This window comes from Fundulus heteroclitus, chromosome 16 (genome assembly GCF_011125445.2).
Source record: "Fundulus heteroclitus isolate FHET01 chromosome 16, MU-UCD_Fhet_4.1, whole genome shotgun sequence".
Lineage (NCBI taxonomy): Eukaryota > Metazoa > Chordata > Actinopteri > Cyprinodontiformes > Fundulidae > Fundulus > Fundulus heteroclitus.
The window spans coordinates 21072424-21097257 of record NC_046376.1 but is presented as its reverse complement, the minus strand read 5'-3'; the positions used below and the strand labels follow the sequence as shown (position 1 = coordinate 21097257).

General features: G+C 39.1%; 3 protein-coding genes across 4 annotated transcripts; 2 read left to right on the top strand and 1 right to left on the bottom strand.

Moving 5' to 3' along the window:
• The first annotated feature begins 2094 nt into the window (after positions 1-2094).
• LOC118566324 lies at positions 2095-5750 on the top strand. Its single transcript, XM_036148033.1, has 5 exons — positions 2095-2211; positions 2293-2723; positions 2860-3020; positions 4405-4548; positions 5609-5750. Exons 2-5 carry the CDS (start codon positions 2352-2354, stop codon positions 5748-5750), a joined length of 819 nt encoding a protein of 272 aa, XP_036003926.1. The 5' UTR covers positions 2095-2211; positions 2293-2351.
• A 4053-nt stretch (positions 5751-9803) lies between these two features.
• On the bottom strand, positions 9804-13617 carry LOC118566379. Of its 2 annotated transcripts, none has more exons than XM_036148276.1 (6): positions 13525-13617; positions 13025-13354; positions 12832-12932; positions 12695-12742; positions 12348-12461; positions 9804-12241 (listed from the first exon to the last, which is right to left on the bottom strand). In XM_036148276.1, the coding sequence occupies exons 1-6, from the start codon at positions 13574-13576 to the stop codon at positions 12188-12190; spliced, it is 699 nt and encodes a 232-aa protein (XP_036004169.1). In that variant the 5' UTR covers positions 13577-13617; the 3' UTR covers positions 9804-12187. The 2 variants fall into 2 exon arrangements, with proteins under 2 accessions (XP_036004169.1, XP_036004170.1); XM_036148277.1 differs by having other exon boundaries at positions 12348-12458.
• Positions 13618-15495: 1878 nt separating this feature from the next.
• On the top strand, positions 15496-23597 carry LOC105930142 (ER lumen protein-retaining receptor 2). Its single transcript, XM_012868182.3, has 5 exons — positions 15496-15682; positions 19113-19213; positions 19299-19457; positions 19754-20006; positions 22261-23597. Exons 1-5 carry the CDS (start codon positions 15592-15594, stop codon positions 22293-22295), a joined length of 639 nt encoding a protein of 212 aa, XP_012723636.1. The 5' UTR covers positions 15496-15591; the 3' UTR covers positions 22296-23597.
• Positions 23598-24834: the final 1237 nt, after the last annotated feature.

Genomic DNA, 24834 nt, shown 5'->3' with positions numbered 1-24834 from the left:
CCACGAAAATCTTTCTCTTCCCTGGCTTTGGCCAAACCGAGAAACACACCACAGCTGATTCCGTTTGGGGTGATTCCCCGCCACGTGTTCGATTGCTCGCTGGACCGAGATTTTTCGACGCGCAACGGTTATTCCCCTGCTTTATAACAGGAGGTCGACTTAAATAAGTACTTTAAATTCCCTCTGATCAAAAGACTGAGAGACGCCGCATCTCCCAGTGATCGAAGAGGACCCCCGCTTTGTCTGGCCAACAAAGCGACCGAACCCGGAGGAAGAAACGAAGGGAGCTTTTCCCCGTCCCGCCGCCAGCCTGGAAAACTTGCGCTCGTCAAGACGCGTCCAGAAAGCAACACTCGGAGCGCTTCAAATCCAGCCCCGAGGCACCAAAGTAACGGGGTTTTCCCCTTTTATTTCTGTTCACCAACAGGGGTGTGTTTAGAGAAGTGCCTGGGCAGGCGGGTAGAACTTTGTAGGTGTTGGTATGCTTTTATTCCACGACGAAGTTGGAATTATTTTGCTGAACATTTTCTTTGTATGTGCATGCATGTACAATTGATTTGCTGTGTTTGATTTTGTGTGATCCATCAATAACCCCGCCGTGGGTTACGCTTCATCTTTTCATCTTTTTCCTGCTCCCCCCCCCTCTCTCTTTTCGCGTCTCCTATCAGTTTAATTTCTTTTGTCCGAGCTCAAGTCGCGGGCTTTGCTTTAAACTCCCAGTTAGCTGCCCCCTCTCGAAGCGAGGCATTACCCCATCAGCGTAAGCGTGGTTACGTCATTAGGACCTCCCCTCATACGTCATCGTAGCAGCCATCTTGGGAGGGTCACGTGTATCTGAACTGTAGGTAGCTTAGCTGAACTAGCTTTGTGTAAGCCATCAAAGCGTCCAGTGAGATTCCGAAGCTGTTCTGTCTATCAAGGCTGATACGTTGAAATGCCGGTGTTTTGAGGGCGTGTTAAACAACTTTGAGTTAAGTTAAGATCTGCTAACCGCTCATTTTAATCCATTGTTTATTTTGTTTTGTTCTTTATTTCCACATATATATTTTGCATGTTTAGTTTAGTAATGAGTAAGAATTCCAAAGTTGTTTGAATCAGAGAATTACTGTAACAGGGAATTGCTTTGTTTCAATAAACCACGACTGCGGAATAGACATTGTTTGTGTTCAGTCCAATTCACAGTTACATGGTTATTCAGAAATCAGAGCTAACCTCCTTTGGAGTTAACATCTGATATTAATACAGAGACAATATCATTGGATGGTGATAAGGATAAGGATTTAAACTCTAATTGCAGTTACATTGGGGTTCTCACAGCCTGCTGGATAAACTGGTCGGTAACAGTCCGACCTGATCATTATTCCAGCATAAATGAGTTCATAACAGCAAGTTAACTAATGCATTAGTGGTATAAATACTTATAAGCTTATAGCTAACATCACCACCATTTGAACTATATTTGTTATAGCGAAATTTTGAGTTGAAATGATTTATTATTTAAATTTAATACCAAATTATAATAATAATAATAATAATAAGCATATTCAACCAGCTTATGGCATAACAGGGGCCCAAGCCATTAAGAGATTTCAAAGCAAGTAAAATAAGTTTATTTTATTTTTTGGAGATTTTTCACGGCTCTAGTGGCTCACTTTTTAGCACAGTTGGCTGACAGGAAGGGGGTGAGACATGTGGCAAAGGACCGTGGGTCGGAGTCGAACCCAGGCCTCCGTACATGGGTCTCGCTACCCACTGCGCCACCAGCACGCCCCAAAAAAGAACTTGAAAGAAAAATGGATCCTAAAACGTACCTACGTTAATGAAGGGGATTCCTGAAAACTCCAGACTTTGCAGTTCTTACCTGTTAGGAATCTTGTTAAACTTCTCTGTGCCCACGGTGGTGTACATGGTGTGGAATGCGGTCAACGACCCTCTGTTGGTTACCTGCAAGACAACTCCAGGGTGCCTTGCTGCTCTCACCGACGTCTCTCCATCCTGTATGGCGCGCCTCTCTACTCGCTGGCCTTTCTCATTGCCTGGTTCCCGTGGCGCTCCTACTCCCCTGATGATTGGCTGAGTGGCCTACACCTGACAGTGGCGCTGTGTGCCTTCGACGGCATGCTGACCTTCGTGCTACTGGCACAGTGTGCCTTATTCGCAGAGATTTCCAGCCACCATCAGAATCGTTTGAGGCTCATAAAATACAACCAGGTAAGCCCACCATCTCTTCCATGGTCTCGTTAAAGTTATGAGAGGGCATCCTGCTAATGCCTCTCCTTGCCTTTGTTTCAGGTGGCTTCTCTCATTGGTTCCTCCAGCGTTCTTTTTCTGTGGCATGGTGGTCCACAAACATGGAAAACTTCCAAGCTTTCCAGGCATTCACGGTGCTGATTGCTGTAATAAGCTGCATCTGCATGATGTACACCGGTATGCACAGCGAAAGCCGCTTTGACAATAAAATATCTGAGGCAGATGCCCAAGCGAGTGCCGACCAGACCGCTCGTCAAACGGCGTGCTCCTTCGCCATGTTGAAGTCGCTGACGTGGCAGATTCTCACCAACAGGGACTTCCAGCTGTTTGTGACCATGAACTTCTTCCAGGTGTTCATGTTGGCTTTCTTTAATAACTTCACCATGATATTCACGGAGCACCTGATTCCTCCGGATGCACTCCCGTCGCTAGCCAAGAGCTTCATGTACGGAGCGGGGTTCATCCTGCCACAGGTACAGGCTTCAACATTTTGCATGAAAAGATCATTCAGAACATAAATATTTATTTTTATATGTTCTTTTTGAGCCTTTCTGTCAAGTTCTTACAGATTTTTATAACTGTTTTTACCTCCCTTGTGTCCTCCCCTAGCTTTTAGTTCTGAGTAGTCAGAGTCTGCTGCAAAGTCTTGGCTACTACAAGATCATCCTCTTCACCTTCATCTTTGAGGCTGGACTGGCAGTCGTCATGCTGGCTCTGGGTCCTCAACGTTACTACTTCTTGGCCTTTTTCCTCACTGTCCCCAGGATTTGGTTGCACAAAAAGCAGTTTTCGGCTGATGTGGGAAAAAGTTCACAGCAATTCTACAGTCAGGGATGTACTAACACTATTAACTACTGGAAATAGGTGCTGAGTGTGTACATGTTATTCATTATTAAATATATATACTAAAATTATATGTGTATATATAAGTATGTGATATGTATAATGATACACATATGTAAAATATGTTTTTTGTATATTGTTATTTATAATTTATAAATGTAAACATATTGTCATTTAATGAAAAAATGAAAATATTCAGCACATGACTTTCCAGTACTGGCATATTTTTAGAACATAACATAAAAGTATATGGTATTGAAATTTTAAAGTCCTTAAGCCCCCCCTGAACATGAGACAAATCCTCGTTATCAAATGCTGTAGCGCACATATTCCCTGGTTACTGGGGGGAAATAGGGAGTAACAATATGGCGGCTGGTGGCTTCAAAGCGACTCGTTCAGACGGTGATTAGCACTCCTGTGTATAATATAGCTCAGTGGTCCCGACCAATTTCACTGGACTTTGTTGAGAAAATGTCAGGAAATTGTTTAATTTTTCTTTATCTGAAACAAATTGATGAGTGACTTTTTCTTGATTTATTAAATAGTTTCTCTCTGGACAAATTTAATTTACTCTTTTAAACATCTGTGTTACTATCTAAAAATGCAAATTAGATAGCCACATAAAAGTCAAAATGTACGTATTTGGTGCAGCTTTTGATTTATTCCATCTCAAAGTTGCATAATGCTGTAATTCAATTTAAAACTAAGGAAGGCTTTTGTCTTCACTCAAAACAATCAGTACATAAAGTTAAAGTCACATAAGTAGTAAGCTTTAGGTAACAAGTTTTCAAAAGTTTTGACATTATACCTGCAAACTTTAATATATTTTATTGAAATTTTATGTAACAGACCAACACAAAGCAGCACATAACTGTGGATTAGAACAAAAGTAATCCAGAAATTCTAAATATCTTTCAAAAAAAAATGTAGCATAAAATCCCCTTAGGTTGTCTGCAAGACAAGAAAAACATTAAACGTGTCCGGTCAATTTATTATTTATACTTATATCCCTCATTTTCAGTCAAAGTAATAATCAAAAAGTTTAAAGAATATGTCAATGGGACAGACAGGTTTAGACGAGGACTCACATTTATCTTGCGACCACGCCTCGTGAACAAAATGTTAAGAGAGGTAAAAAGATCTCCAAATCTCACTAGTACAGAGTGGCACCATGGGATGGCCCAGTCTCCATGGTAACCTTTTGTTTTTACTCTTTTTCACAGCTTTCCACTGGGTGCCAGCAATTGTGTAATTGTGGACAGTGAAGGAAATTATTCAAACTGACTTGCTCTTTGTGTTTATTTGTTTTAGCTCTCCTCTCTCCTCCATGGTGTTTGGAACAAATGCCCTGTTCACCAAGCCAGCTCAGTCTCTGGCTCCGATGATAGTCCTTAATGTCCTCAACCACTTTGGATACGAGGGGCTCAAAGATGTGACCCAGGGGTCAAATAAAAGGTATGGACACCCACTATCATTAATTTGTTTATTTGCACTTTAATGTTGATGAACAGATTGGTTGTAGGCTGTTTCAAGAGCAAATTGTCGCTTTTGGCATATTTCTGTAATTTTTCAATGATAATGTTTTTATCAGTAATATATATATATATATATATATATATATATATATATATATATATATATATATATATATATATATATATATATAATTTATTTATTTTATTTATTTATTTTATTTTATTTTATATAGTTGACTCATTAGTATCTACAATAAACAAGGGCTCTTAGCCTGTGAAAGTGCAGAACTGAATTCTTTAGTTTAAGATAAGATAAGATAGTCTTTATTGATCTCACAATGGAGAAATTCACTCCAGTTTATAGGTACTCTGCCATAAATTTGTCGTTTTGACCATTACATTGTTTTGAAACTTATAAATAGTTTGAAATGAAGACTGGTTGCTGATTTTGGAGAAAAGAAAACAGACATCTGTCCGAAATGATAACATTAAAAAAATACAGTAGGCCATATTTGTTGTTTTTAAAAATGACTTTTACAAATATGACAAATTTAAGTTCAAATTAATTAACTCATTTAGAAGTGTATTTCCTTCACATTCAAATTGATTCTTTTTACAAATGTTCTTTTTTTTATTTCAAATTGTGTTCATAGTTTCAACTACATATTTACCTTTTTGTGATTCAAAACACAGATTTTTATCTGGGCCAACTCCTTGCCTAGTTAACCAATTTGCTATAAAAAAATGTTTTCTTTATTGTACTGCATCAGTTAATCATTAATAGATTGTGTCCTACTTCTTTGAGTTCAAAGGTCACAGGGAGTATAATAATTTAGAGTCATGGAAATATTTGTTTTGGAGTCAAATAGCAAATCATTGTGTGCGTACAAGAGAATGGCACTATATTAATGTACTATTGCTGTAGAAAACAAATGTTTTTGAGACCTTTTTTGAAACATTTGCTTGTGAAACGTGTCGAAGGGAGGAGCGGCTGTAAATGAAAGTAAACCGATGACTGCTTCGTATCTCCTTGTTTCTAGTGCATTGGAAAGCCTCCACAGTGTGATGTTCTACTTGGTCTGTCTGGTGCCCATGTGTGTCGCAGCTCTGCAGGTCCTGGCCTGGAGGCCGTTTTCCATCCGCAACAGTCACACAGTTGATCCCAAGTACATCGACACCTGATGTCGGTATCCTCAGAGTGCTAAAAACATGTTCATGGGGTGTTTTTTTTTTTTTTGTGTTTTTTTTTGATTGGGGGAAATCAGGTAAATAAAAATAGATGATATATAAATTAATTGACATATGATGAAGTGTATGAAAGAGGTCATGATAAAGTGCCTCCCTCTTTGAAGTCGAGAGATTTATCATTTCAGAATAATCATTTGGCCTTTGCCACGTTCTAAAATCAAACCCCATGTGTACAAAAATAGACATGATTTAACAAAGATGAATCCAGAGTGAAGAAGCTGCATGTGGAATAAAAAAAGATTATAAGCACATCCGACTGTTCATAAACTCGAGTCATCGGTAACAACAACATTAAGTTGTTTTATGGTTACAAATTTCCATTTTCATGGAGGAATCCCTTTTATTTACAACATTGCATCAATTTATTTAAAGACTTGCGTTGGTTTCTGCATAGCCTATTGAAGGCCCTTCCACCAGATTTCAATGCAGCACCTTGATTTAGTACTTTCTCAGTCCGTTCTGTTTTAGGTTTGCTGCTGTTTGCGTTCCACGCCTTGTTTGACCACGTTAAGCCTCAGCGTTGGCAGACAAGTGGCCTCACACTCGACTCTAAAATACTTTTGTATACAGAAGCTAATGAACAACTCGACTGCAAAAGGCCCAGGTCCTTTGGCCGAAAAACAAGCCCATATCGTAATCTCGGCAGCATCTTTTTTGTTGATACTTGTTAAGTCCTTTTCTAACTGTACTGTCAAGAACCATATTATTTAAAACAGTTCACTGGGGTTTGAGATGTAGCTGTTGTTTTTTGTTGTTTTTTTTTTTTTTTTTTTGGTGTAATGCACAATCTGAGCTTGGGTCAATTTGCTTTTTGCAGAAAAATGACCCTCAAATAGTTTGAAAATTGTGCTATAACCTTTTCCAGGAAGATGGGCAGCAGTAGTTGCAACTCTGAGGTTGCTGCTGCTATTTTTTCACATTGGCATTGAGTTAATGCTACAGACCAGCAAACTGACAAATCTCCTGGTTGTACAGAGGTTGCCATATTTGCTGTTGATCTGTAAATTAAATATCTCAATTAGCAGCAGCTGGTTGCTTTGGTTAAGAAGTATTACACGGTGGAGTCTGATCTATGTTTTTGTACACTTTAGATTAGATATAAATATAATTAGTAGTTGGTAAAGACCAGACAATTTTGATTATTTCCCTGATCCATAAAACCTGGACTTCAAACAAGGTGTACTTTATTTTCCTTGTGAATATACCAATTTTAATTTAAGTATTTTTTTTATGTGACAATTGATTGATGACATCAAGGGGATAAAAATCAAGTATTTCTACATTTGAATTTTAAAAGACACTATTCGGTCTTGGGAGGACAACCTCTATTTGTGATTTCTGTCACCTAAAGATTTCCCCCAGTTGTGACGAGGCTGTGTGATTTTCTACTGACTGTAACTTTAAATGCTCTGTCTGAAAAGCCCATTCATCCTTCTGGGGCTTTGCTTGTAGGGTATAATTCAGAAAAAATCTCAATTGTTTCAGAAATCAGGAACTGCATCCACTCTAACTTTCTCAGGCAAATTATACATTTTACTTTAGTTTGAGAAAAGGGACTAATACATAAAAGAGTTGTTGCAAAAAAAAACTACTTTTTTAAATCTAAGTTATTTTGCTGCAAAAGAAAAGCATAATAGTGAGATTTACACTGACATTTACAGCTCACTCCTTTTAACTAAGGTTCATCTAATGTTTTACCTCAGAAGACACTCACACTCCAAGTTTGAACTTTGTCTTATGATTGTCATTTTCTGATCAAGAAATAAAAAAAATAAATAAAAAAACAATTGTGGTAGATTTTTTTTTCACCTCTTTTGGAATTTTATACATTTATAAAGCGGAAATTGCACTTTTCTTACAGATTTATTTTACTAATGCAGGCTATTATGTGCTACAAATATGATTGAAGGAAATGCATTAATAAATATGTAAAATGTTTTTTATGATAAATGATTGCAAGCTCGGGTGCATTTTCTATTGAAAAAAGAGTCCAGCATATGTGTAAAAATAGGGTCTTCTTTATTTTCCGTGAAGAAGCAGAGTGGAAATGTCACAAACATGAATGCTAATGTTAAGTCTATGGGTGAAAAAATATTATACTGCTGTGGCAACAGCACTTTAACTTTCTGAATATAACTCGAAGCTGAAATCATACCATACCATACCATACATGGTTTTACAGTTAAGTGTGCAAAAAGAAACCTTTAGTAGAAACTGTCACACAGATGCTAATGGCTTGCAAACATTAAAACTGAATACCAGCTTTAATTTGAAGAAGACAGATATCATTAGAACCTTTTTCGGAAACATATTTGTCAATTGAAACTAAATTGAAATGTTGCACTGAACAGATGGAGCAGTTAAGTCACTAGAAAGGATGGCTCACAGTTTAATTATAATTATTAATTATTTGATTGACTTAATGGAAACTGGTGCAATAAAGGTGCGCTCCCTCAACCTGCAACTCACGTTTTGACTTATTCCTGTTCCACAGGGCTGTGTGCTAAGCCCCCTTCCATCTTGCACCAATGACTCAAACAAAGTGGGGAAATCTGTGAATAATGCAACTACCTTGGTTTTGTTTTATAAACAATGACACAGCACATGAAGTCGTTCGGCATGATGCTAACAGCCTGATTTTAAACACCAAGAAAGACAAAAAAAATTTCTGGGGATTTGAGTGCAACAGTCCAACTATGTACATACCAGAGGCCGTGGAGAAAGTGACTAGTGTTAAGTTCTCAAAGAGAAAGTTGAGGAGGACTAACCTCCCGCTGAAACTGCTGATAGGCTGTTTATAAATGCACAGCAGAAACTAGTTTGATAAGCACCATGACGTCTTTGAATTGCAGCTGCACCAATGATTGTAAAAATGCACTACAGGATATTGTAGAGGAAACCAAACAACAACAATAGCACATGCAGTTTTGCAAAAGAACTACCACAGAGAAAACCTGTACTGGATTTGTTTGAAAAGAAGAACAAACATTTTGAAAGAGATCACTAATCCGGGACATTTTAGTCTGAATACCCACTCTGTCTCTTATTTAGGCTCTAAACCAGCTTCATGGTAACTGTATTGTTTCCCTCAATGTACAATTAAGATTTACCCTCAAAATCTTTAACCATTTCTACAGTTTTCATGTGAATTTGCAATATTTGAATCTATTTTAGGCTATCGCGGGTATCACTGAAACAATTTGCTGCACCTTACAAGTACAATGACATTAAAGCGGCCCAGTAATGTATTTTGATCATAAAAAGAACACACAAATAACCATATATTCATCTTGAAATAGAACAATATACGACAAGTGTTCGTCCTGATAGTGTTTACTTAGTCCTTTTTGAGCCTGAAAAGAACTTTGTACTGGGCGCGATCACTAAACATAAATGTTATGCCATCTGCTGACCGGCAGTACCGCAGAACTATCAAAAACCAAGATGGCGACAATTTATGCAGCTACTGTAAGAGGCAGTTGACCGTCCTGCAATGCCTCGTTGTAAACTGACAGCTTGTCGTGGTTGAAGACCAACCCGATTTGCAGGGTTATTTAATCTCTTTCTTTTCCCTCATCCTCTGGATGTTGCTGACTTGCTTATATATATATATATATATATATATATATATATATATATATATATATATATATATATATATATATATATATATATGGGTATAATTGCCTGTCCTTGTTTACTCATTGTGCACATGCGCAATATCATGGTTCTAGTTATGTGGTCTTGATATGGTTATATACACAAAAGCATTTTGTGCACTAACAAAAGAGCAAAAAGTATAAAACACAAAAATAAAATATTAGCCAACGGCTCAGTAATTTAATTGGAAAACCCTTATATGGAACCAGAGTCATAGTATGTAACGAAGCCTCTTTAAGTCTTATTTATCTGTGACAATTTGTAAATATAACAGAATTACAGGCAATAAAAACAAATGTTTTTATTGCCTGTATGTCAATTCTCTTTACCATATGTCTTTTAAAAGAAATTTGTTTTTTTTATTTTATAAGGAACTATTTCGATAAATAGATTTAGCTAAAAAAAACAAAGCCCGATTTTCAATTGTGAAATCCGACTAACAAAGTCTATATATATATGTTGCAGCAAACTCTAGTTCATCCTTAGAGTTCAGAGGTCTTTATGTTCAAACGATTAAGTCTAACTAAAGTGGCCTAATTAACAAACAAAAAGCAGAACTAAAACTAAAATCGAGTGAGAAATCAACCGATGCCTAAAATAACATATAGGTTTAAGCTGTAGCATACTTCACTGATGAATTACTCACCTCAGCATGCTGAATGGCACTTGTGCTGCGTTAAGACCGAATGCTATTTGAGCATCATGGGCGTCTGGTTTAGATGCAAAGTCTTTGGTGGACGCACATCTAGGAGCATTGAGAGGTCCCGTAGCGTGATTCACCCATTGGGTGCAGCGCGTATTGAAATATAAATGTCCAAAGCGGCAGATGCTAGAGTTGGAAAATCTAAACTTTTGCAGCTGTATGCGAAGCGTCAATCAATCAGAGACTCTACTAGGTTATGTAGTGGCGCATTTTCCGACAGGACAGAAGGATCCTGAAAAGACTGAAGTCGACAATGGAGGTCAAACTCATCCTATTGTCTATGATCAGTTGAGATATCACTACAGGGACAGTACTAGAAAGGGCCTTGCCAGGAGGTGGATTGATGAGGAAGTCGGAATAGTGGGTCATCGATAAATACTTCCCTGCATTTAAGGAAAAGAACAGGGTAGCTCCTCCCAACGCGAATCAGACAAATCTGTCCACACATTGCTCAAGGTGTCAAAAACGCTCATCACAAGCACCCAAGTTGAGGTGTTGGACACCTTTTTTAAATCACATTCGGTCTGAACCCAGCATTAGAGTCTGTTGGTAGTTTATTTTATTAAAATTTTTTTTACACACATGCCCTGTTGGGACATTTCAGGCATTCCATATTAATAAGCTGGTTGTTTACATGTCCCAGAGCAGTTTTTCTCTATAAAACGGTATCTCAAAATTGTATCCTTATTATGTGATTAACTTTATTAAATCCTGATTTGATACAGCATCAAAGTTGGTAAGCCATATTGCTGTAATAACCTGCATTTGTATGACCTTGAACCATTTGGGTTATCTGAGTGCTGGTATGTGGGTATGCGTGTGGGTGTGAATATGAGTAGAAATGGGTGTGTTTGTGTTGAGTGGGAGTACCGTATAGGAATGCAACGGGCACAGGAGACCTCACGAAGCCCCCGACACGTCGTCAGGCACCAGTTCAGCTCAGCAGCTGGGACTGCGATGGGCCAAGGTATGCAGGGCACACTACTTTCCCTCCTGATGAACTAGCCGCTGAGAGATTAAGCGGGAGGGATGCCCACCTGAGCCCAGTGTAGCAACTGCGGGCCATAGCCAGCCTGTCACCCCCCGGGAGCCTTAGGCCACTGAACGGTAGCCCACCACTCTGGGATGTGGCCTGAGATCCTCACATATTCAAACAACACCCGTACCAAGGGTGGCTGGACCTCATCCTATATGCACTTCTCAAAGAATGGTAAATTCCTCTAAACATACTCCAAACCAGTTGAATTAAAGCTGTTGTAGCTGCATCTGATAAGCCAACATCATATTAAAGTGTTTGCAACACACAAATACATGCACAAATAGGCAAGCGACCCAATACTTTTAGCAATAGAGTGTTGATTTTTTGAGATATGAGACACGACTTAAAAGTGTCACAAATCAAAGATCAACCTCACAACATAATCTTGATGCTTGAATGCAAAACGTAGGTAAACTCAGCCTAGTGTAGGACTGCTGCACGGAAATGTTAAAATGTTTTGGAAATGTATTTTTGGTGTCAGGAAGTAGTTTGACAAAATAGCACATTATTAGCATCATCAATGCCTGTCAGAGCTTAGAAGCAGCACCCTACTCCTTTGTTTTTTCCTCTCATGTTCCTGTTTAAAACCACATATTACTCATATAAATATGCACGCCTTGTTTAGCTTGTGGATCTGTGCTAAGATTAAGAAAAATTCTAACAACTATTTGACATTAATCCTCTGCGCTGCAAAAACGTCCCCAGTTACAATAGTTATAAGGAATAAACTTGCTTGGACTAGTTAGTGAGAGCAGAAAGTGTAAACGGAACAGTTAAGAGAGACGATACGACTTTGCTGAGGCGACTGACTGAGCACCGTTATTGCGCAGTTAATGTCTCGTTTCATTGGGAAACGTGCAAAAACCCAACCAGTGACCTGACATATTTGTCATTCTGTCACAAAACAGTCACACATGTGTCACAGCTCTGTAATATCCCACTGAAGCTATTATTCAACAGGGCTGACCCTTAGACATTTTGGTAGATATCTTCTGTAGAGAGGTTGCCGTCCACACTTGCTGCCTGTAAAGACAACAACAGTTTTGTTTTTGACTTGATGCGACAGCAGAAGTTATTGCAATCTTTCTGTTGAGTAATTGTGGCACTAACGTGCTGCAACAAAATTTACCTCAACTTGGGAACCATTTCTGCTTGTGCTTTGCTTCCTTCTGTTTACGTTCGCCCTGCTGTGAAGCTCTTGCAGTACGTCTCTGAACTGTGTTTTCTTCCTTAAGCTATTCTGCTGGAAAATGATTAACATCAACAATTAAACAGATATGCACAGGTTTGGATTTTTGAGTGTGTTTACAGGAAAAATCAAGTGTTTCGATCAAGTTTCAACAGTCCTTTCTGGTCAGGGAATCGCGACGCCTCTTCTTGTTGTTCCTCTTTTTTCCTCTTGTGGGCTTTTACCCCAGTTAGAAAAACGGTTACCACAATAAAAAGAGGATTTAAAAAAAGAGATACTTCAATTACCGTTTCAGTTTTAGATGTCGTTTTGCTGGAGGTCAGGTTACAGCCGTGCTGCAACAGAAAAGTGAAGTTTATTGCAATCTTTCAGTTTTAGTTTTGTGTCTGCATGATCATGGACTCAATGGATATTCACGATTTACCTTCCTTAGAATGATGAGCATCACTAAAGCTAAGCTATAAATGGCCAAAAGGGTAAATGACAACCACAGAAGAATTTTCCACGCCATCAGTTTAGGTCTCTCTGTAACGTGAAAGAAAAAAATTGGTTATCTCAATCATGTTACCAAAGCATCTGTGATATATTTCTATTTTCCTTGGCTACTGCCTCCTTACCTCCCACAATAAGAGTCGTCCCCTCTCCTACAAATGGTAGGCAGCATTCTGGTGTAAGTAAGGGTCCTATTTGGTCAATGCTTGCAGCGCAGAGGTACGTCCCGGTGTCGTTGACATTAAGTGACTTGATGTGTAAAGTGTTTTTACTCAAATTGTGCCTACTAGTAACATAAAGTTGCTGATGAGAGCTTTCTTTAACAATAAACCATTCGAGCTGCCATGGGGGACAGTTTGACCTAACCGTACAGCGTAGAAAAGCTTCTTCTCCTATTTTTTTCCAGATCGTGTTTTTTGGCTGATGCAAGCATGTCTCAAGTTGTTGTGGGTTTCCTGGAATAAAGACCAACAAATAGCCTTTGATTAAACTTCTGTCATTAAAAGCTTTCAGAACAGTTACAGAATTGCTGTCAAACCAAAGAGGTTTTCAAGGATTTCCACTTTGCTCATATGAAACAGTATTAATAAGTACGCTGTTCTTCAAAGAAGCGGTAATTTCTTACCTGTCCCGGCCAGGTGGATGAGCAGGAAAGGCAGCCAAAGCAACCGCTTCATGTCTGTAAGCGTGACAGCTTGTGAGTGATCTTATGATTTCCTAGATGAGGTGATGATAAATGACTGACAACATGGGAAGAAGGTTGTACTTCCTCTACACCAACTTCCTTCTTTTTTTTTCTACCAAGCAAATGAATGCTTACATCTTAAAGTTACGTTATTAAGCATATTACAGCGCATGGCAAATGTATTCACACCCCCTTACTTTTTTTTTTATATGTAGCAATGTTACAACCACTAATTCCAATGGCATTTATTTAAATTTTGTGTGATTTACCAACATAAAGTAGTGCATAAATGTGGAGTGTAAGGAAACGAAAGTCAGCTTTGTAGAATCCACTATTGCTGCAATTACAAGCTAGTCTGTGGCGCATTCTCTACTAGCTTTACACACATTGAGAGGTTTAGTTTTTTTTTACCATTCTTTCTAAATTTCTCAAGCTCAGTTCGATTGGATGGAGAACATCTGAGCAGCAAGGGTTGTGTCGGATTGCCTTGTGGATTAAGGTCTGGACTTTGACTGGGCCATTCTAAAACATGCTTTGACCTGAACCTTTCCACCATAGCTCTGGCTTTATGCTTTAGGTTTGTTCTCAGGCAGGATTACCCTTTATTTATATCCATACTTCCATCAACTCAGCCCTGCCTTCCTCCCTGTCTCCTGTTGAAGGGAGTCATCTTCTCACCTGATTCTTCTTTGGAGTTTCTCTGTGAGGCTAATTTGTTCTGCAGTGATAATTTTTTACCACATATTTTTAGATGTTTAAGATGCTTTGTAATGCAGGTCTTACCATGCAAAATGCATTTTGTGTTAATATCCATTCAACAGCACCTTCCCACATATTCACTGTATAGTTTGTGGCAAACCTTTCATAGGAATTTCCATGCATGGGTCCTTTCTGCCACTCTTCCATACAAAATAAGATTTGTGATATGCACTACGAGTAGTCCTGTCGGCAGATTCTCCCACGCCGTAGATCTCCACTGCTCTTTTGGAGTTAGCATGTGCTTCTTGGGAAACCTCTCTGATTAATACTCTGCTTGTCTGTCTTGTCAGTTTAGGTGAACTTCAATGTTTTAGTTGTGCCACAAGAACAGTCATGTTTGTAAAGAGATTAAATCATATACAGGCGGACTGTTGTGTCTATGTCTCTTTTTAAGACAGTTGGTAGCACTGGTTTTTATTTTAGGGTACCAAAGTAAAGAGTGCTGAACAGAAATAAATGCCAAACCTTTCAGAAATTGTGTTTCACTCCTTCAAATTTATACGCTACTTTGTGTGAAAAATAATATACCAAAAAAATATGTGCTCAATTGGAATTGGTGTGAAATGAGCAAAAATCTGAATTAATAATGCAATTGCTTCATTAGTAAGGTCAGAACTGGCAAACTGAGTTAAGAAGTGTAATAGAGTGTCAGGGACTTAGAGCAGACATAAATAGATTAATTTAATCGTTTAAAATAAACAAAACAGTTTTAAATCTGAAATATAGAAGCAGAACTTAGTTACAAGAAAGCAGGCATTTCAAAAGGAATTTAGTTTTGCTGCTTTTGCTCAGGGCCTACTTTATAAAATGTGTTTTGTTAATTTTTATTTCAATTATATTAAGTACATTTGCCCAATGAAATCTCTCTATATATACTATTTTTATTACCATGCAAAAATCATGATAGATAACGAACTAGATTTTACATAATTTCCCTGTAGACCTACTTGTAGCGTCTGTCTACCCCAGACGTTCCCTCCTTTGGGTCGTTCAATTTCTGTAGGCGGGACCACTCGTGCTGTCAATCACGTTGCCGTCCAATCAGCACCCGGCTTTGTGTTCTCAGCCCGCCCCCTTCCACGTCGACCTGCACCTTCGCCATATTTTCAGCCCTGTGCATCCCGCAGCTCCGTGTCCCCTCTCCAAGTTGCCAGGAGAGCCTTCCTTAGTCTACTTGTGTCGGATTAAACCGTGAAAAGCCCTCCTCGGCTTCCCAGCTGTGTCTGCTTGTATTCGCGCCGCGCAACCATGAACGTCTTCAGGCTGACAGGAGACCTCTCTCATCTGGCTGCTATTATCATCCTGCTGCTAAAAATATGGAAAACCAGGTCTTGTGCAGGTGAGCTTGGGTTTTTCCTATTGCCACCTGCCACAGTGTGCCGTTGCTAGTGACGTGTATGATTTGCGTCTTCCCCTAAATGTGTGCTTTGAGTCGTGGATCAGCAGCCCTTCTGCTAGCTAGCTTCACAATGCTAACGGTGCTGGTCATTCATTGAAGCTAATGGCTAAAAGTAGAGCTAACTGTTCGCAGGTAAAGCCTGCTGTTTGTTGCTCCGTACGTTACTGTCGGCCTGATGGTGTGGTTTCTGTTCGTTTTGAAGACGGACACGGTAGCTTGGGTTGACGTGTGATGGTGTAACTTTAGCATCGATGGTCTTTGCTGAGGTTTCAGCTGCTGGTTGTGTCGCTGGGAGCAGGAGTCCGTTAGATGTGTGCTGCGTTGTTTTAGAGATTTCCTGTTTTTTATTAGGTTGTGTGAACGTTTTAAATCCAAAGTGCAGGAGTCCCACCGGGTGGGTTTGCCAGCTCTACACCCCACACCCCCAGACATCCTGCTTTGAGGTTTGGGGATCGACTTTTTTGGTCTGCTCTCTGACGTGGCGCTCCAGGAGAAGCTAGGGAAGTTAGCAGCATGCCAAAGCTTTCTTTTCTTCCCAGTTTAACCAAACCCTACTTTTTTTTTTTTATTGTAGTACTTTTTGTAAACTTTTTTTTTTTTTTAACTCCACTTTATATCGACACTTAAACGAAAATCCAATCGAAACTCCTACAAATTGGAACAAATGTGGATCCTTTGGGACCTTTTTAGATGATTTATGACTGTTTCTTGATCTAGACACAAATTTAAACCTGTGTTTATTAGTAGCAGTTCCGTTGAAAAAAGTGTTACCATATAATATTCAATGCTTTGAGCTTTTTTATTTAAAAAAAATACAACTTTTACCTATGAGTTTAGAGCATTTGTACTCATACTTGTTCTTAAATGGAAAGAAATGTTGACCATAAAAGTTGGGTTCAACATGTACTGTAATAATCTCAGGAGGGGATTTGGTTTTTCTCACAGTAATTATACAATTATCACTTACAACATGATTTTATAAAGTTTACAACAGCATTTACTTTATAAGAAAAAAGTGGGTACATTATCTAAGAGCGGTAATCTAAAGAAGACGGCGTCAGAGAGTACAGATAGTGCAGTTAACGGCACAGGACAGTCCAGGAGATTGGCAACAATGCATGATTTACAGATTCTTTTATAGACAAAATACATGTTATTCATAGGCGCTTAGATTTTTACTTGTTAAAGAGTATGGAGAGATAAAGTACTGTAATATTACTTGGGAACGTTAAAGTGGAGGAAAGTGGAGGACACAGGATTAAGGCCCTATGAGTGCTTGTTTGAAACCTTTCTTTAATAACTTTGATATATATTTATTGTCTTGCCACTGCAGATAACTTCTATGCAAACCACACAAATACCAGTTATAGAAACGGTGATTCCTGAGGCGTGGCTGTTTGGCATCCTCTGTCTCTTCTGGAAAATAACGTGCTGATGTGCATGTAAACATTAGTCAATGTTTTAATCACGCAAAGGACTTTGTGTTGTCCTTGTACTGAAATGTGCTATACAAATAAATTTGCCTTGCCTCTTCATATCAACCCAAGGCCTTGCATTAAAGACAACATCCGTATTGCTTTCTTTTCACTTATATTCTTCCTCCTAACCCTTCAACAAAATTGTCCTCTAAATGTTTTCAAGCACTCAAGATATGATCTGTGAGCATATAGTTTACTAGTCTGAGCAAGATCCACTTTTCAATAATAATTTAAAAAAAGCTAGAAATATTTTGTTTCTGAAGCTTTTCCCAGGTTTCAAAGTAAATTGTGGATAATAAACTACCGTAAAGTTATATCATTAAAAAAAGCCTCAGTTTTCTACTTTTCCATCCTACATAAATTATCTTTGTATTGTTTATGACACCAGGCTTAACTTTCATACTGCTGACTAATTGGTGTTTATAATTGGAATGTTGTGCTCATGTAATTTTGATTTCTAAAAGAATGAATGAGGAGCATTTTAGTGTGCTGTTTCAAAGGTATAATTAATAGCAGTAAAAATGGCTTTGTAGAAGAGCCCATACCACAATGAAGCTGAAGCTTCCATCTGATAGCAGCAATGATCAAGGTTGGTACATGTGTTTTTGTTTTGTTTTACCTGCTTGCCATGCACAAAGTATGCAGGTAGAAGCAATCGTTGCTGACTGGCAATGAGTTGCTCCCCTTTCTAATGCTATAGATTCAAACCATAGTCTGTTACAATGCTGCGGTTCTAAAAGGCTCATGTAAGTTTATCCATCAAACCTCTGGGTATCTGACAGAGAGATGTGTGAGAAGCATTAGGAAGGGCCTTCATGGTTGCATCTGGAGCTGCATTACAGCATTTACGTGCATTGCCATACAGAAACTACCAGGGCTGCATAAATATTTGGTCATCACAGTGTCAGTGTGAATTGTTCATATTGCATTTGACCGTCTGATATGCGATCTTTGTTAGCCGCTGTACTCCGCGGGTCAGAATTGACCTGACAGAGATGATGCTGCTGCCTGAGAAAGAAAGGATGGTAAAGATGTAGAAGCATCGCAATGACAGATGAGGAACAGAAGTGAAATGTGGATTTATCTAGAAGTCAGTTTAATAATATTGACATAAAAGGACATTACATGTTATGGTTTGTTAGGTACAAGTTTCTTGGAATTGTTACTGCTATGCCTTTTGCCCTCAATATCACACATAAATTCAATCTGTATTAATAATCATCTTTTGAAGTGATTAATACAAAAATCAATTGCAAGCATGTAGCTATAATAGAACATGATGTTACTCTAGAAAGATTAAAACAGACTCATCTTCATACGGTCGCTGATTTCAATATAGCAAGGATTTGGTAGTCATTATGTTTTAAGTTTTTTATTGATATTGTTTATTACTGTTACTTTGTGCTTTGGTTGTTTGTGTTGTTCTAGCTTGACTGTAAAGCTCCCTGGTCCTTCTCGTGGACACAGACCCGTCAACGCTCCAGTTTAAGGCGTTTCAGGAACAAACTGGTTGTTTCCAAATTATATGGAAAATGTCAGATCCACAAGCTGGAACCAAAACATCAATCCGGTCCTCAGGCTGATGAGAACAACTGCAGCACCTTTTATTGGTTTCTTTTTTTTTATTTGTGGTTAAATGAAAGAGTATATGTGATGATTGGAGCCATATTATATTTTAACCTCACTTTCTATAGTTTGGGTTCTGATATGATCAAAAACATGTTTTTTTTTTTTAGGATTGGCCTCTTGAAAAACGCTGTTTTTGGATCATTTAGAGTCATGTCCAGCAGATGTCAGTGTGCCACCATGAAAGGCTCGACTCATGACTTACCCAGACTGTGTTCCAGCGCTGAGCTTAAACTTTGCTTCTGCTGACATTTCTCTGTTCAAAGGGATCTCTGGGAAGAGCCAAATTCTCTTTGCCCTCGTGTTCACCACGCGTTACCTGGATCTGCTCACCTCTTTCATCTCGCTGTACAACACGTCCATGAAGGTAAGGGGGCTGTCGAGCCGTCGTAAGGGTATCCGTGTTTCTCTGTGCGCCGTCACTGACCTGGCTCTCCTGTGCTGCTCACCAGGTGATATACATCGGCTGTTCGTACGCCACCGTCTACCTGATCTACATGAAGTTCAGGGCCACCTACGACGGAAACCATGACAGCTTCAGGGTGGAGTTCCTGGTCGTTCCCGTCGGGGGTCTCGCTGTTCTCATCAACCATGATTTCTCTCCCCTCGAGGTTCGTTTAAGCTGGTGTGGGGAGCACAGAAGGGTTTATTTAAGTTCTAGGTAGCGGTTCATAATGACGACTTTTTGAGTTTGTGGAAAAGAACCTCATGTTCAGGCACGGCAGAGGATCTGTGATGGTGTGGGCTGTTTTTATTTTCCACAGGTAGGGCTTAGAGTGCATAGGACTCTGAAATAAAGGGTTTTTATTTAATGATCAGGTGGATTAACAGTAGAATAGGTCAGTATTTGGTTTGTCAACAGGAAATTGCGTGTTTGATTGGTTTTAACTGAGATCTCCATCTCCAGATCCTTTGGACGTTCTCCATCTACCTGGAGTCTGTGGCGATCCTGCCTCAGCTCTTCATGATCAGCAAGACCGGAGAGGCCGAGACCATCACCACTCACTACCTGTTCTGCTTGGGCCTGTACCGGGCCCTCTACCTCTTCAACTGGATCTGGCGTTACTACTTCGAGGGCTTCTTCGACATGATCGCCATTGTGGCAGGCGTGGTGCAGACTGTCCTCTACTGTGACTTCTTCTACCTTTATGTTACCAAAGGTGGGTCATGTTCTTACGTTTTACCTAATTGTTTAAAAAAATACAGTGGCTGTCCTGTCAAAATAATTGTTTATGAGGGAATTAATAGTAATGCTTACAATATCATTAGTTGATGTAATCTGTTGCCTGTCGTCAGCTAGATGGTCTCTGAAATCTCTCTTCATTGAATAACATTTACGAGGGAGAGGGGTAATCTTCTGTGCTTGTTCCCTGAAAAACCTCCCTGTAAAGTTCAGCCTTAGCTGATCGGAGGATTCGGTAATCAAAAAATTCCTAAAAGGGGCAATTATTTTCCAAAGCTAGCCTCTGTCGAGTCACATTGGCGATTACGGCCCCGTCATTCTGCAATAAATCAGAGGATAAATAGTCCCAGTTCCTCACAGAGGACCTGTTGTGCTAAAACACTTGTATGCCCTGTGAGTTTCTCTTCATGCGTTTGAGTTGTATTTAAAAGAATTTGCCCGTGGACAGTTCAAAACCTTTTCGAGGAAGAGATACCGTTAAAAAAACCAAAAAAAAAAAACTTTCTACTGGGTAGCACAGCTAGGACTTAAAGACTCTGTATGGTCTCAAAAATGTTTATCTTCACTTTTGTTTTCCCATTCGTCTAGAGTGCCAGAGAAAAGTTTCCATGCCCTTATTATGATCATGATAAACATGAAAGTTTAAAATTCTTGCAGATTTTTTGAGGAAAACATCCCTGATGATTGGTTGGGATGTTAAGGAACAACTTAGGAGCTACACAGGCTCAAATCTATAAGTGGAAGCTGCCGCAGCGCTGCCTTCACTGCCCACATTGAGGCCTGCTTTACATCAACATGACTGAGAGGTAGCTGACCAAGAAAGCAGCCCCTGCTTCAAGCTTGACTAACATTTGAAACTTACCTCAGGGACAAGCTGAATGCCTTTTTAAATAAAGGCTTTAGATGAAGATTGAGCTCTTTGGTCACATTGATGAGAAGAATGCTTGGAGGAGCTGAAGGTGAAAAACTGTACAGACAATCAAGCATGGTGGCAGTAGCTTGAGGCTGAGGTTCCTGTTCAGCTCCCAGAATATATTCCTTATGTTACAATCTAAAAGACAAAAAGTCTTAATTTCTGAAAAAACTAAGGCTTTAATTTATATAAAGGTAACTTTCTTTATTCCTGGGCTGTCACTACAAACTTTTTTTCTTTTTTTATTTAGACATATGACCCACAGTTTTGGCCTCTGGAACAGGGGTTTCAAACTTTGGTGTCTCGTAATTTTTAGATGCATCCCCGGTCAAACACACCAGTGGAACGGCTGAACTGCCTTCCGGACATGCAAGCACGTTCTGCAAAGTTCTAATTATCTGATTCAGGGAAGGTAAAGCGGTAACTCCTCTAAAAATGGCAGTACGTCGGCCCTTGAGGACTGCAGACTGAGACCCCTGGTCTAAACCCTTGGGTTTTAGGCTGGACCTCTGGTTGTGGTTTAACTGTCAGCGTATCATTTTCTGAAGATTTACAAATGGAATAAAGAGTTTGCACCTCGCTTTCTGCTTTTACAGAATCTGCATTTAGTCCAGATGTAATAAATATTAGGAGATTTAAATGTAGGGCTGATGGAGGTATCACATAGTGTTATTTCAAGACTTGTTAAATATTCAGATAATGGAACTGGATTAGTGGTATGTTTAGTTCTCAGATGTTCACCATTCTCTGTAAAATTACCATATTTCTCTTTTTTTTTTATGAGAAATATGTAAGAACCGCAGGCTGTGGATCTTGCATATTTCTGTTTAGCCCCCAGGGTAAATATTGCGTTGTACAAAGTAGGAGGGCTAATGACAGGAGGGATACCTGAAAATTCATCAAGTTGATGGTTAAAATCTGGACACAATCAGGTTTTCCAACAGGATGATGATGCTGAACACGCCTCTTGGTTCTGGAAAGGGTAAAGCTTCTGGAATAACCTCGATTGCATTGGAAATTGGCAAACTATGCTTAAAAGCTGCATCCGTGTCATGTAAATAATTTCAATAAGATTCATCCATAAAGGCCCGAAGTGCCTTAAGAGAGTTAACCCACACTGTCAGCCATTTTCAGGCATTGGTTAATCTGACAACCAACCAATTTTTGTGCTTTTAAGTTGAATTTTCTATTATGTGACTTTTTTGGTTCAGCTCTTTGCTTCAGTTTGTGGTTTGAAATCAACTAACAGACTCCTAAATCTAATAGAGGTGGAGTTATGGTTTCTAAGCGCTGTGCGTCTTTGTTTCTCTCCCTGCAGTGTTGAAAGGTAAGAAGCTGAGCCTGCCGGCGTAAAGGGCGACTGGAGGAGACAGCAGCTCCCAGCAGACTCGGTGGGGAGGGGGTAGCAGAGTTGACGTTGTGGAGTCTCATGAGCGACAGTGACGGATGCCTGAAACAGCCAACTATTGGGGGAATAAAAACACTAGTCGTTTTGATGATTGCTCATGGAACTGGTAAATGCCAACAAAACACCGGCGCTGAACAAAGATCATCAACTTTTGGATTTCTGTGTTCAGCATCTTGCCTTAAACTTCTTTTCATTGCTGTTCAAAATAGGATACATTTTTTTCTTCTTCTTTTTTTACATGTGAGGTGTATGCCCTTGTTTTCTTTCTTTTTTTTTTTTGTTTTTATATAACATCACACAAAAGGTAGAGTCCGAGTACCTTGTTTGACTTTAACCTGGTAAGAAAATGCACAAATTGTACAGTCTAATTAAAGAGTGAGATAAAGCATAAGATATCAGAGTGCCTGATGAGGATTATGTCCATTTTTCTCACCATATATTTTTTTTTCATTTATCTGCAAATCTTTGGATTATTTGTGTAGCTGATTATAGGCATATATGCTTTGAGAAAAAAAAACATTCAGAGGCCAACATTAGAAGATAATTATTTTGTACATGTCTTGCTTTATTAAGAAAAAAACCCTAAATGTTTTAACAGGTCTCGTATATAAAAAAAAAAAAAATCACAGCTTTTTAAGGGGAACTCGTAGAGGGATTTTGACTATAAAATGTATAGATTGGATGATCTAAGTGCCGGCAATCATTTTGGCACATCAGTATTTTCAAATGGTGCTTGTTTTGTTTAAGATTCCATTTAAGATGTGTTTACTGGCATTTCCTGCTTACGAAACCCTAAAAAAACAAAGCATAGTCCCGTTTTTGCAGCCGATGGAGCTCAGGCCTGGTTTTAGCTGTCGTTGCACTCCAGTAACAAACTCATGAACACCTTCCAGTGGTTACCCGCCAGTTTTTTTCCCCCATCCTGACATGGGTAAAAAGGTAGGAGGAAGGAAATGTTTGCCATGTTTCTTAGCTTCTCTGGCATGTTGGCTAATTTTTGTATCTGTAGCTGTTTTTTGTGTTTCAAAGGAGCTTTTGAGCACAGTTATTCTGCCCTTTTTTGTCGCTCTCTAATCGAACAGGTGTGATGGTGTTCAATGAGTGCATTTCTGTTTAATCAAAAGGCCTCGTCAACTTTATCTTAATAGGCATTAATATGCGTATTTTTTTTTTCTTCCAAGTTTTGTCAAATTATTTTTCTCTTTTTGCATGATATCACCTCCATTAAAGATTTTATTATAATCAAACTTCAGTGGTTTGGTCTGATTATTGAAATACTCCAAACAGGAAATAAATGTCTTTTTTTGTAAAGCAATATTTTTTTTCATATCACATCCACAGAATTTGAGGTATTTTATTAGCACTTGATGTTAGATCAACAAAAGGTAAGACACAATTTTGAGGAAAAGCCGTCCCCCCCCCCCCCCCCCCCCCCCCCCCCACACACACACAAATAAGTCTACATGCATTTGTATTTGTCGTTCTTTAATACCAACAACTTAAATTTAGTGCAACCAGTTTGTAAATGGGCTCCTTATGTATGATTTAATCTCAGTAGAAATCCAGCTCTTCTATGAAGCTTTTAGAGGTTTAGAACATTAGTTAAAAGACAACCTCGTGAATATAAAGAGATAGGACAGGAATAAATGGTTGTAAAAGTTGGAAACATAATTAGGTTATTAGATGGCATGCCCAATAAAGTTAAATCTGTCACCTGCAAGTGAAAAACTTATTGCACAACTTTGAACCTACCAAAGCAGAGACACTGTTACCTAAGACCAGTTTAGAGTAACCGATTAGCAGTCATGTTTTTGTACTATGGGAGGAAGAATATGCAGAAAGAACTCAGGCCGGGATTCAAACCCAGGACTGTACCACTGCAAGGCAACAGTGCTACCAGCTGCACCACATGCAGCTGGTAGCACTGTTGCCTTGCAGTGGTGCATCCCACTGTTGCATCCCACCTAGATTGAACGTATTTGGCAGAAAACTAGCATTCAACTTCATAGATACACAGCATTTCTACAGAGACAATGGTGGCACATCATTGTGTTGTGAGAGCCTGTGGGGACAGAGGCTGAATGCAGTTGATGGGAGGATAAATGGGCATAAATACAGAACAATCATTGAAGAAAACCCGCAAGACTTCCAGCAGGACAACGGCCCTACCCTCATGGAGGATATATTATATATAAGTGATCATAGCTGTATATATTTTAATGTGACTGTTAATATTGATTCATCTCCCCTCCCCCACACACACTACTGAACCAGGTCATAAGAGATTATAATCCTCCTTTTTCATTCTACCTCTTTAGATTTCAGTGTGAAGAACGTGGACTCACTTTTTTCAGTCTTTATACACTGTCATAACATCTTGGACAAAATAGCAGCTTTAACTCAAAGTTTGCCTTTAAGGTTGAATGACAGTGGAAAAGCACTAAAGTTGAGCTTCATAGACAAAGGACTTGCTTAAGAATGCCA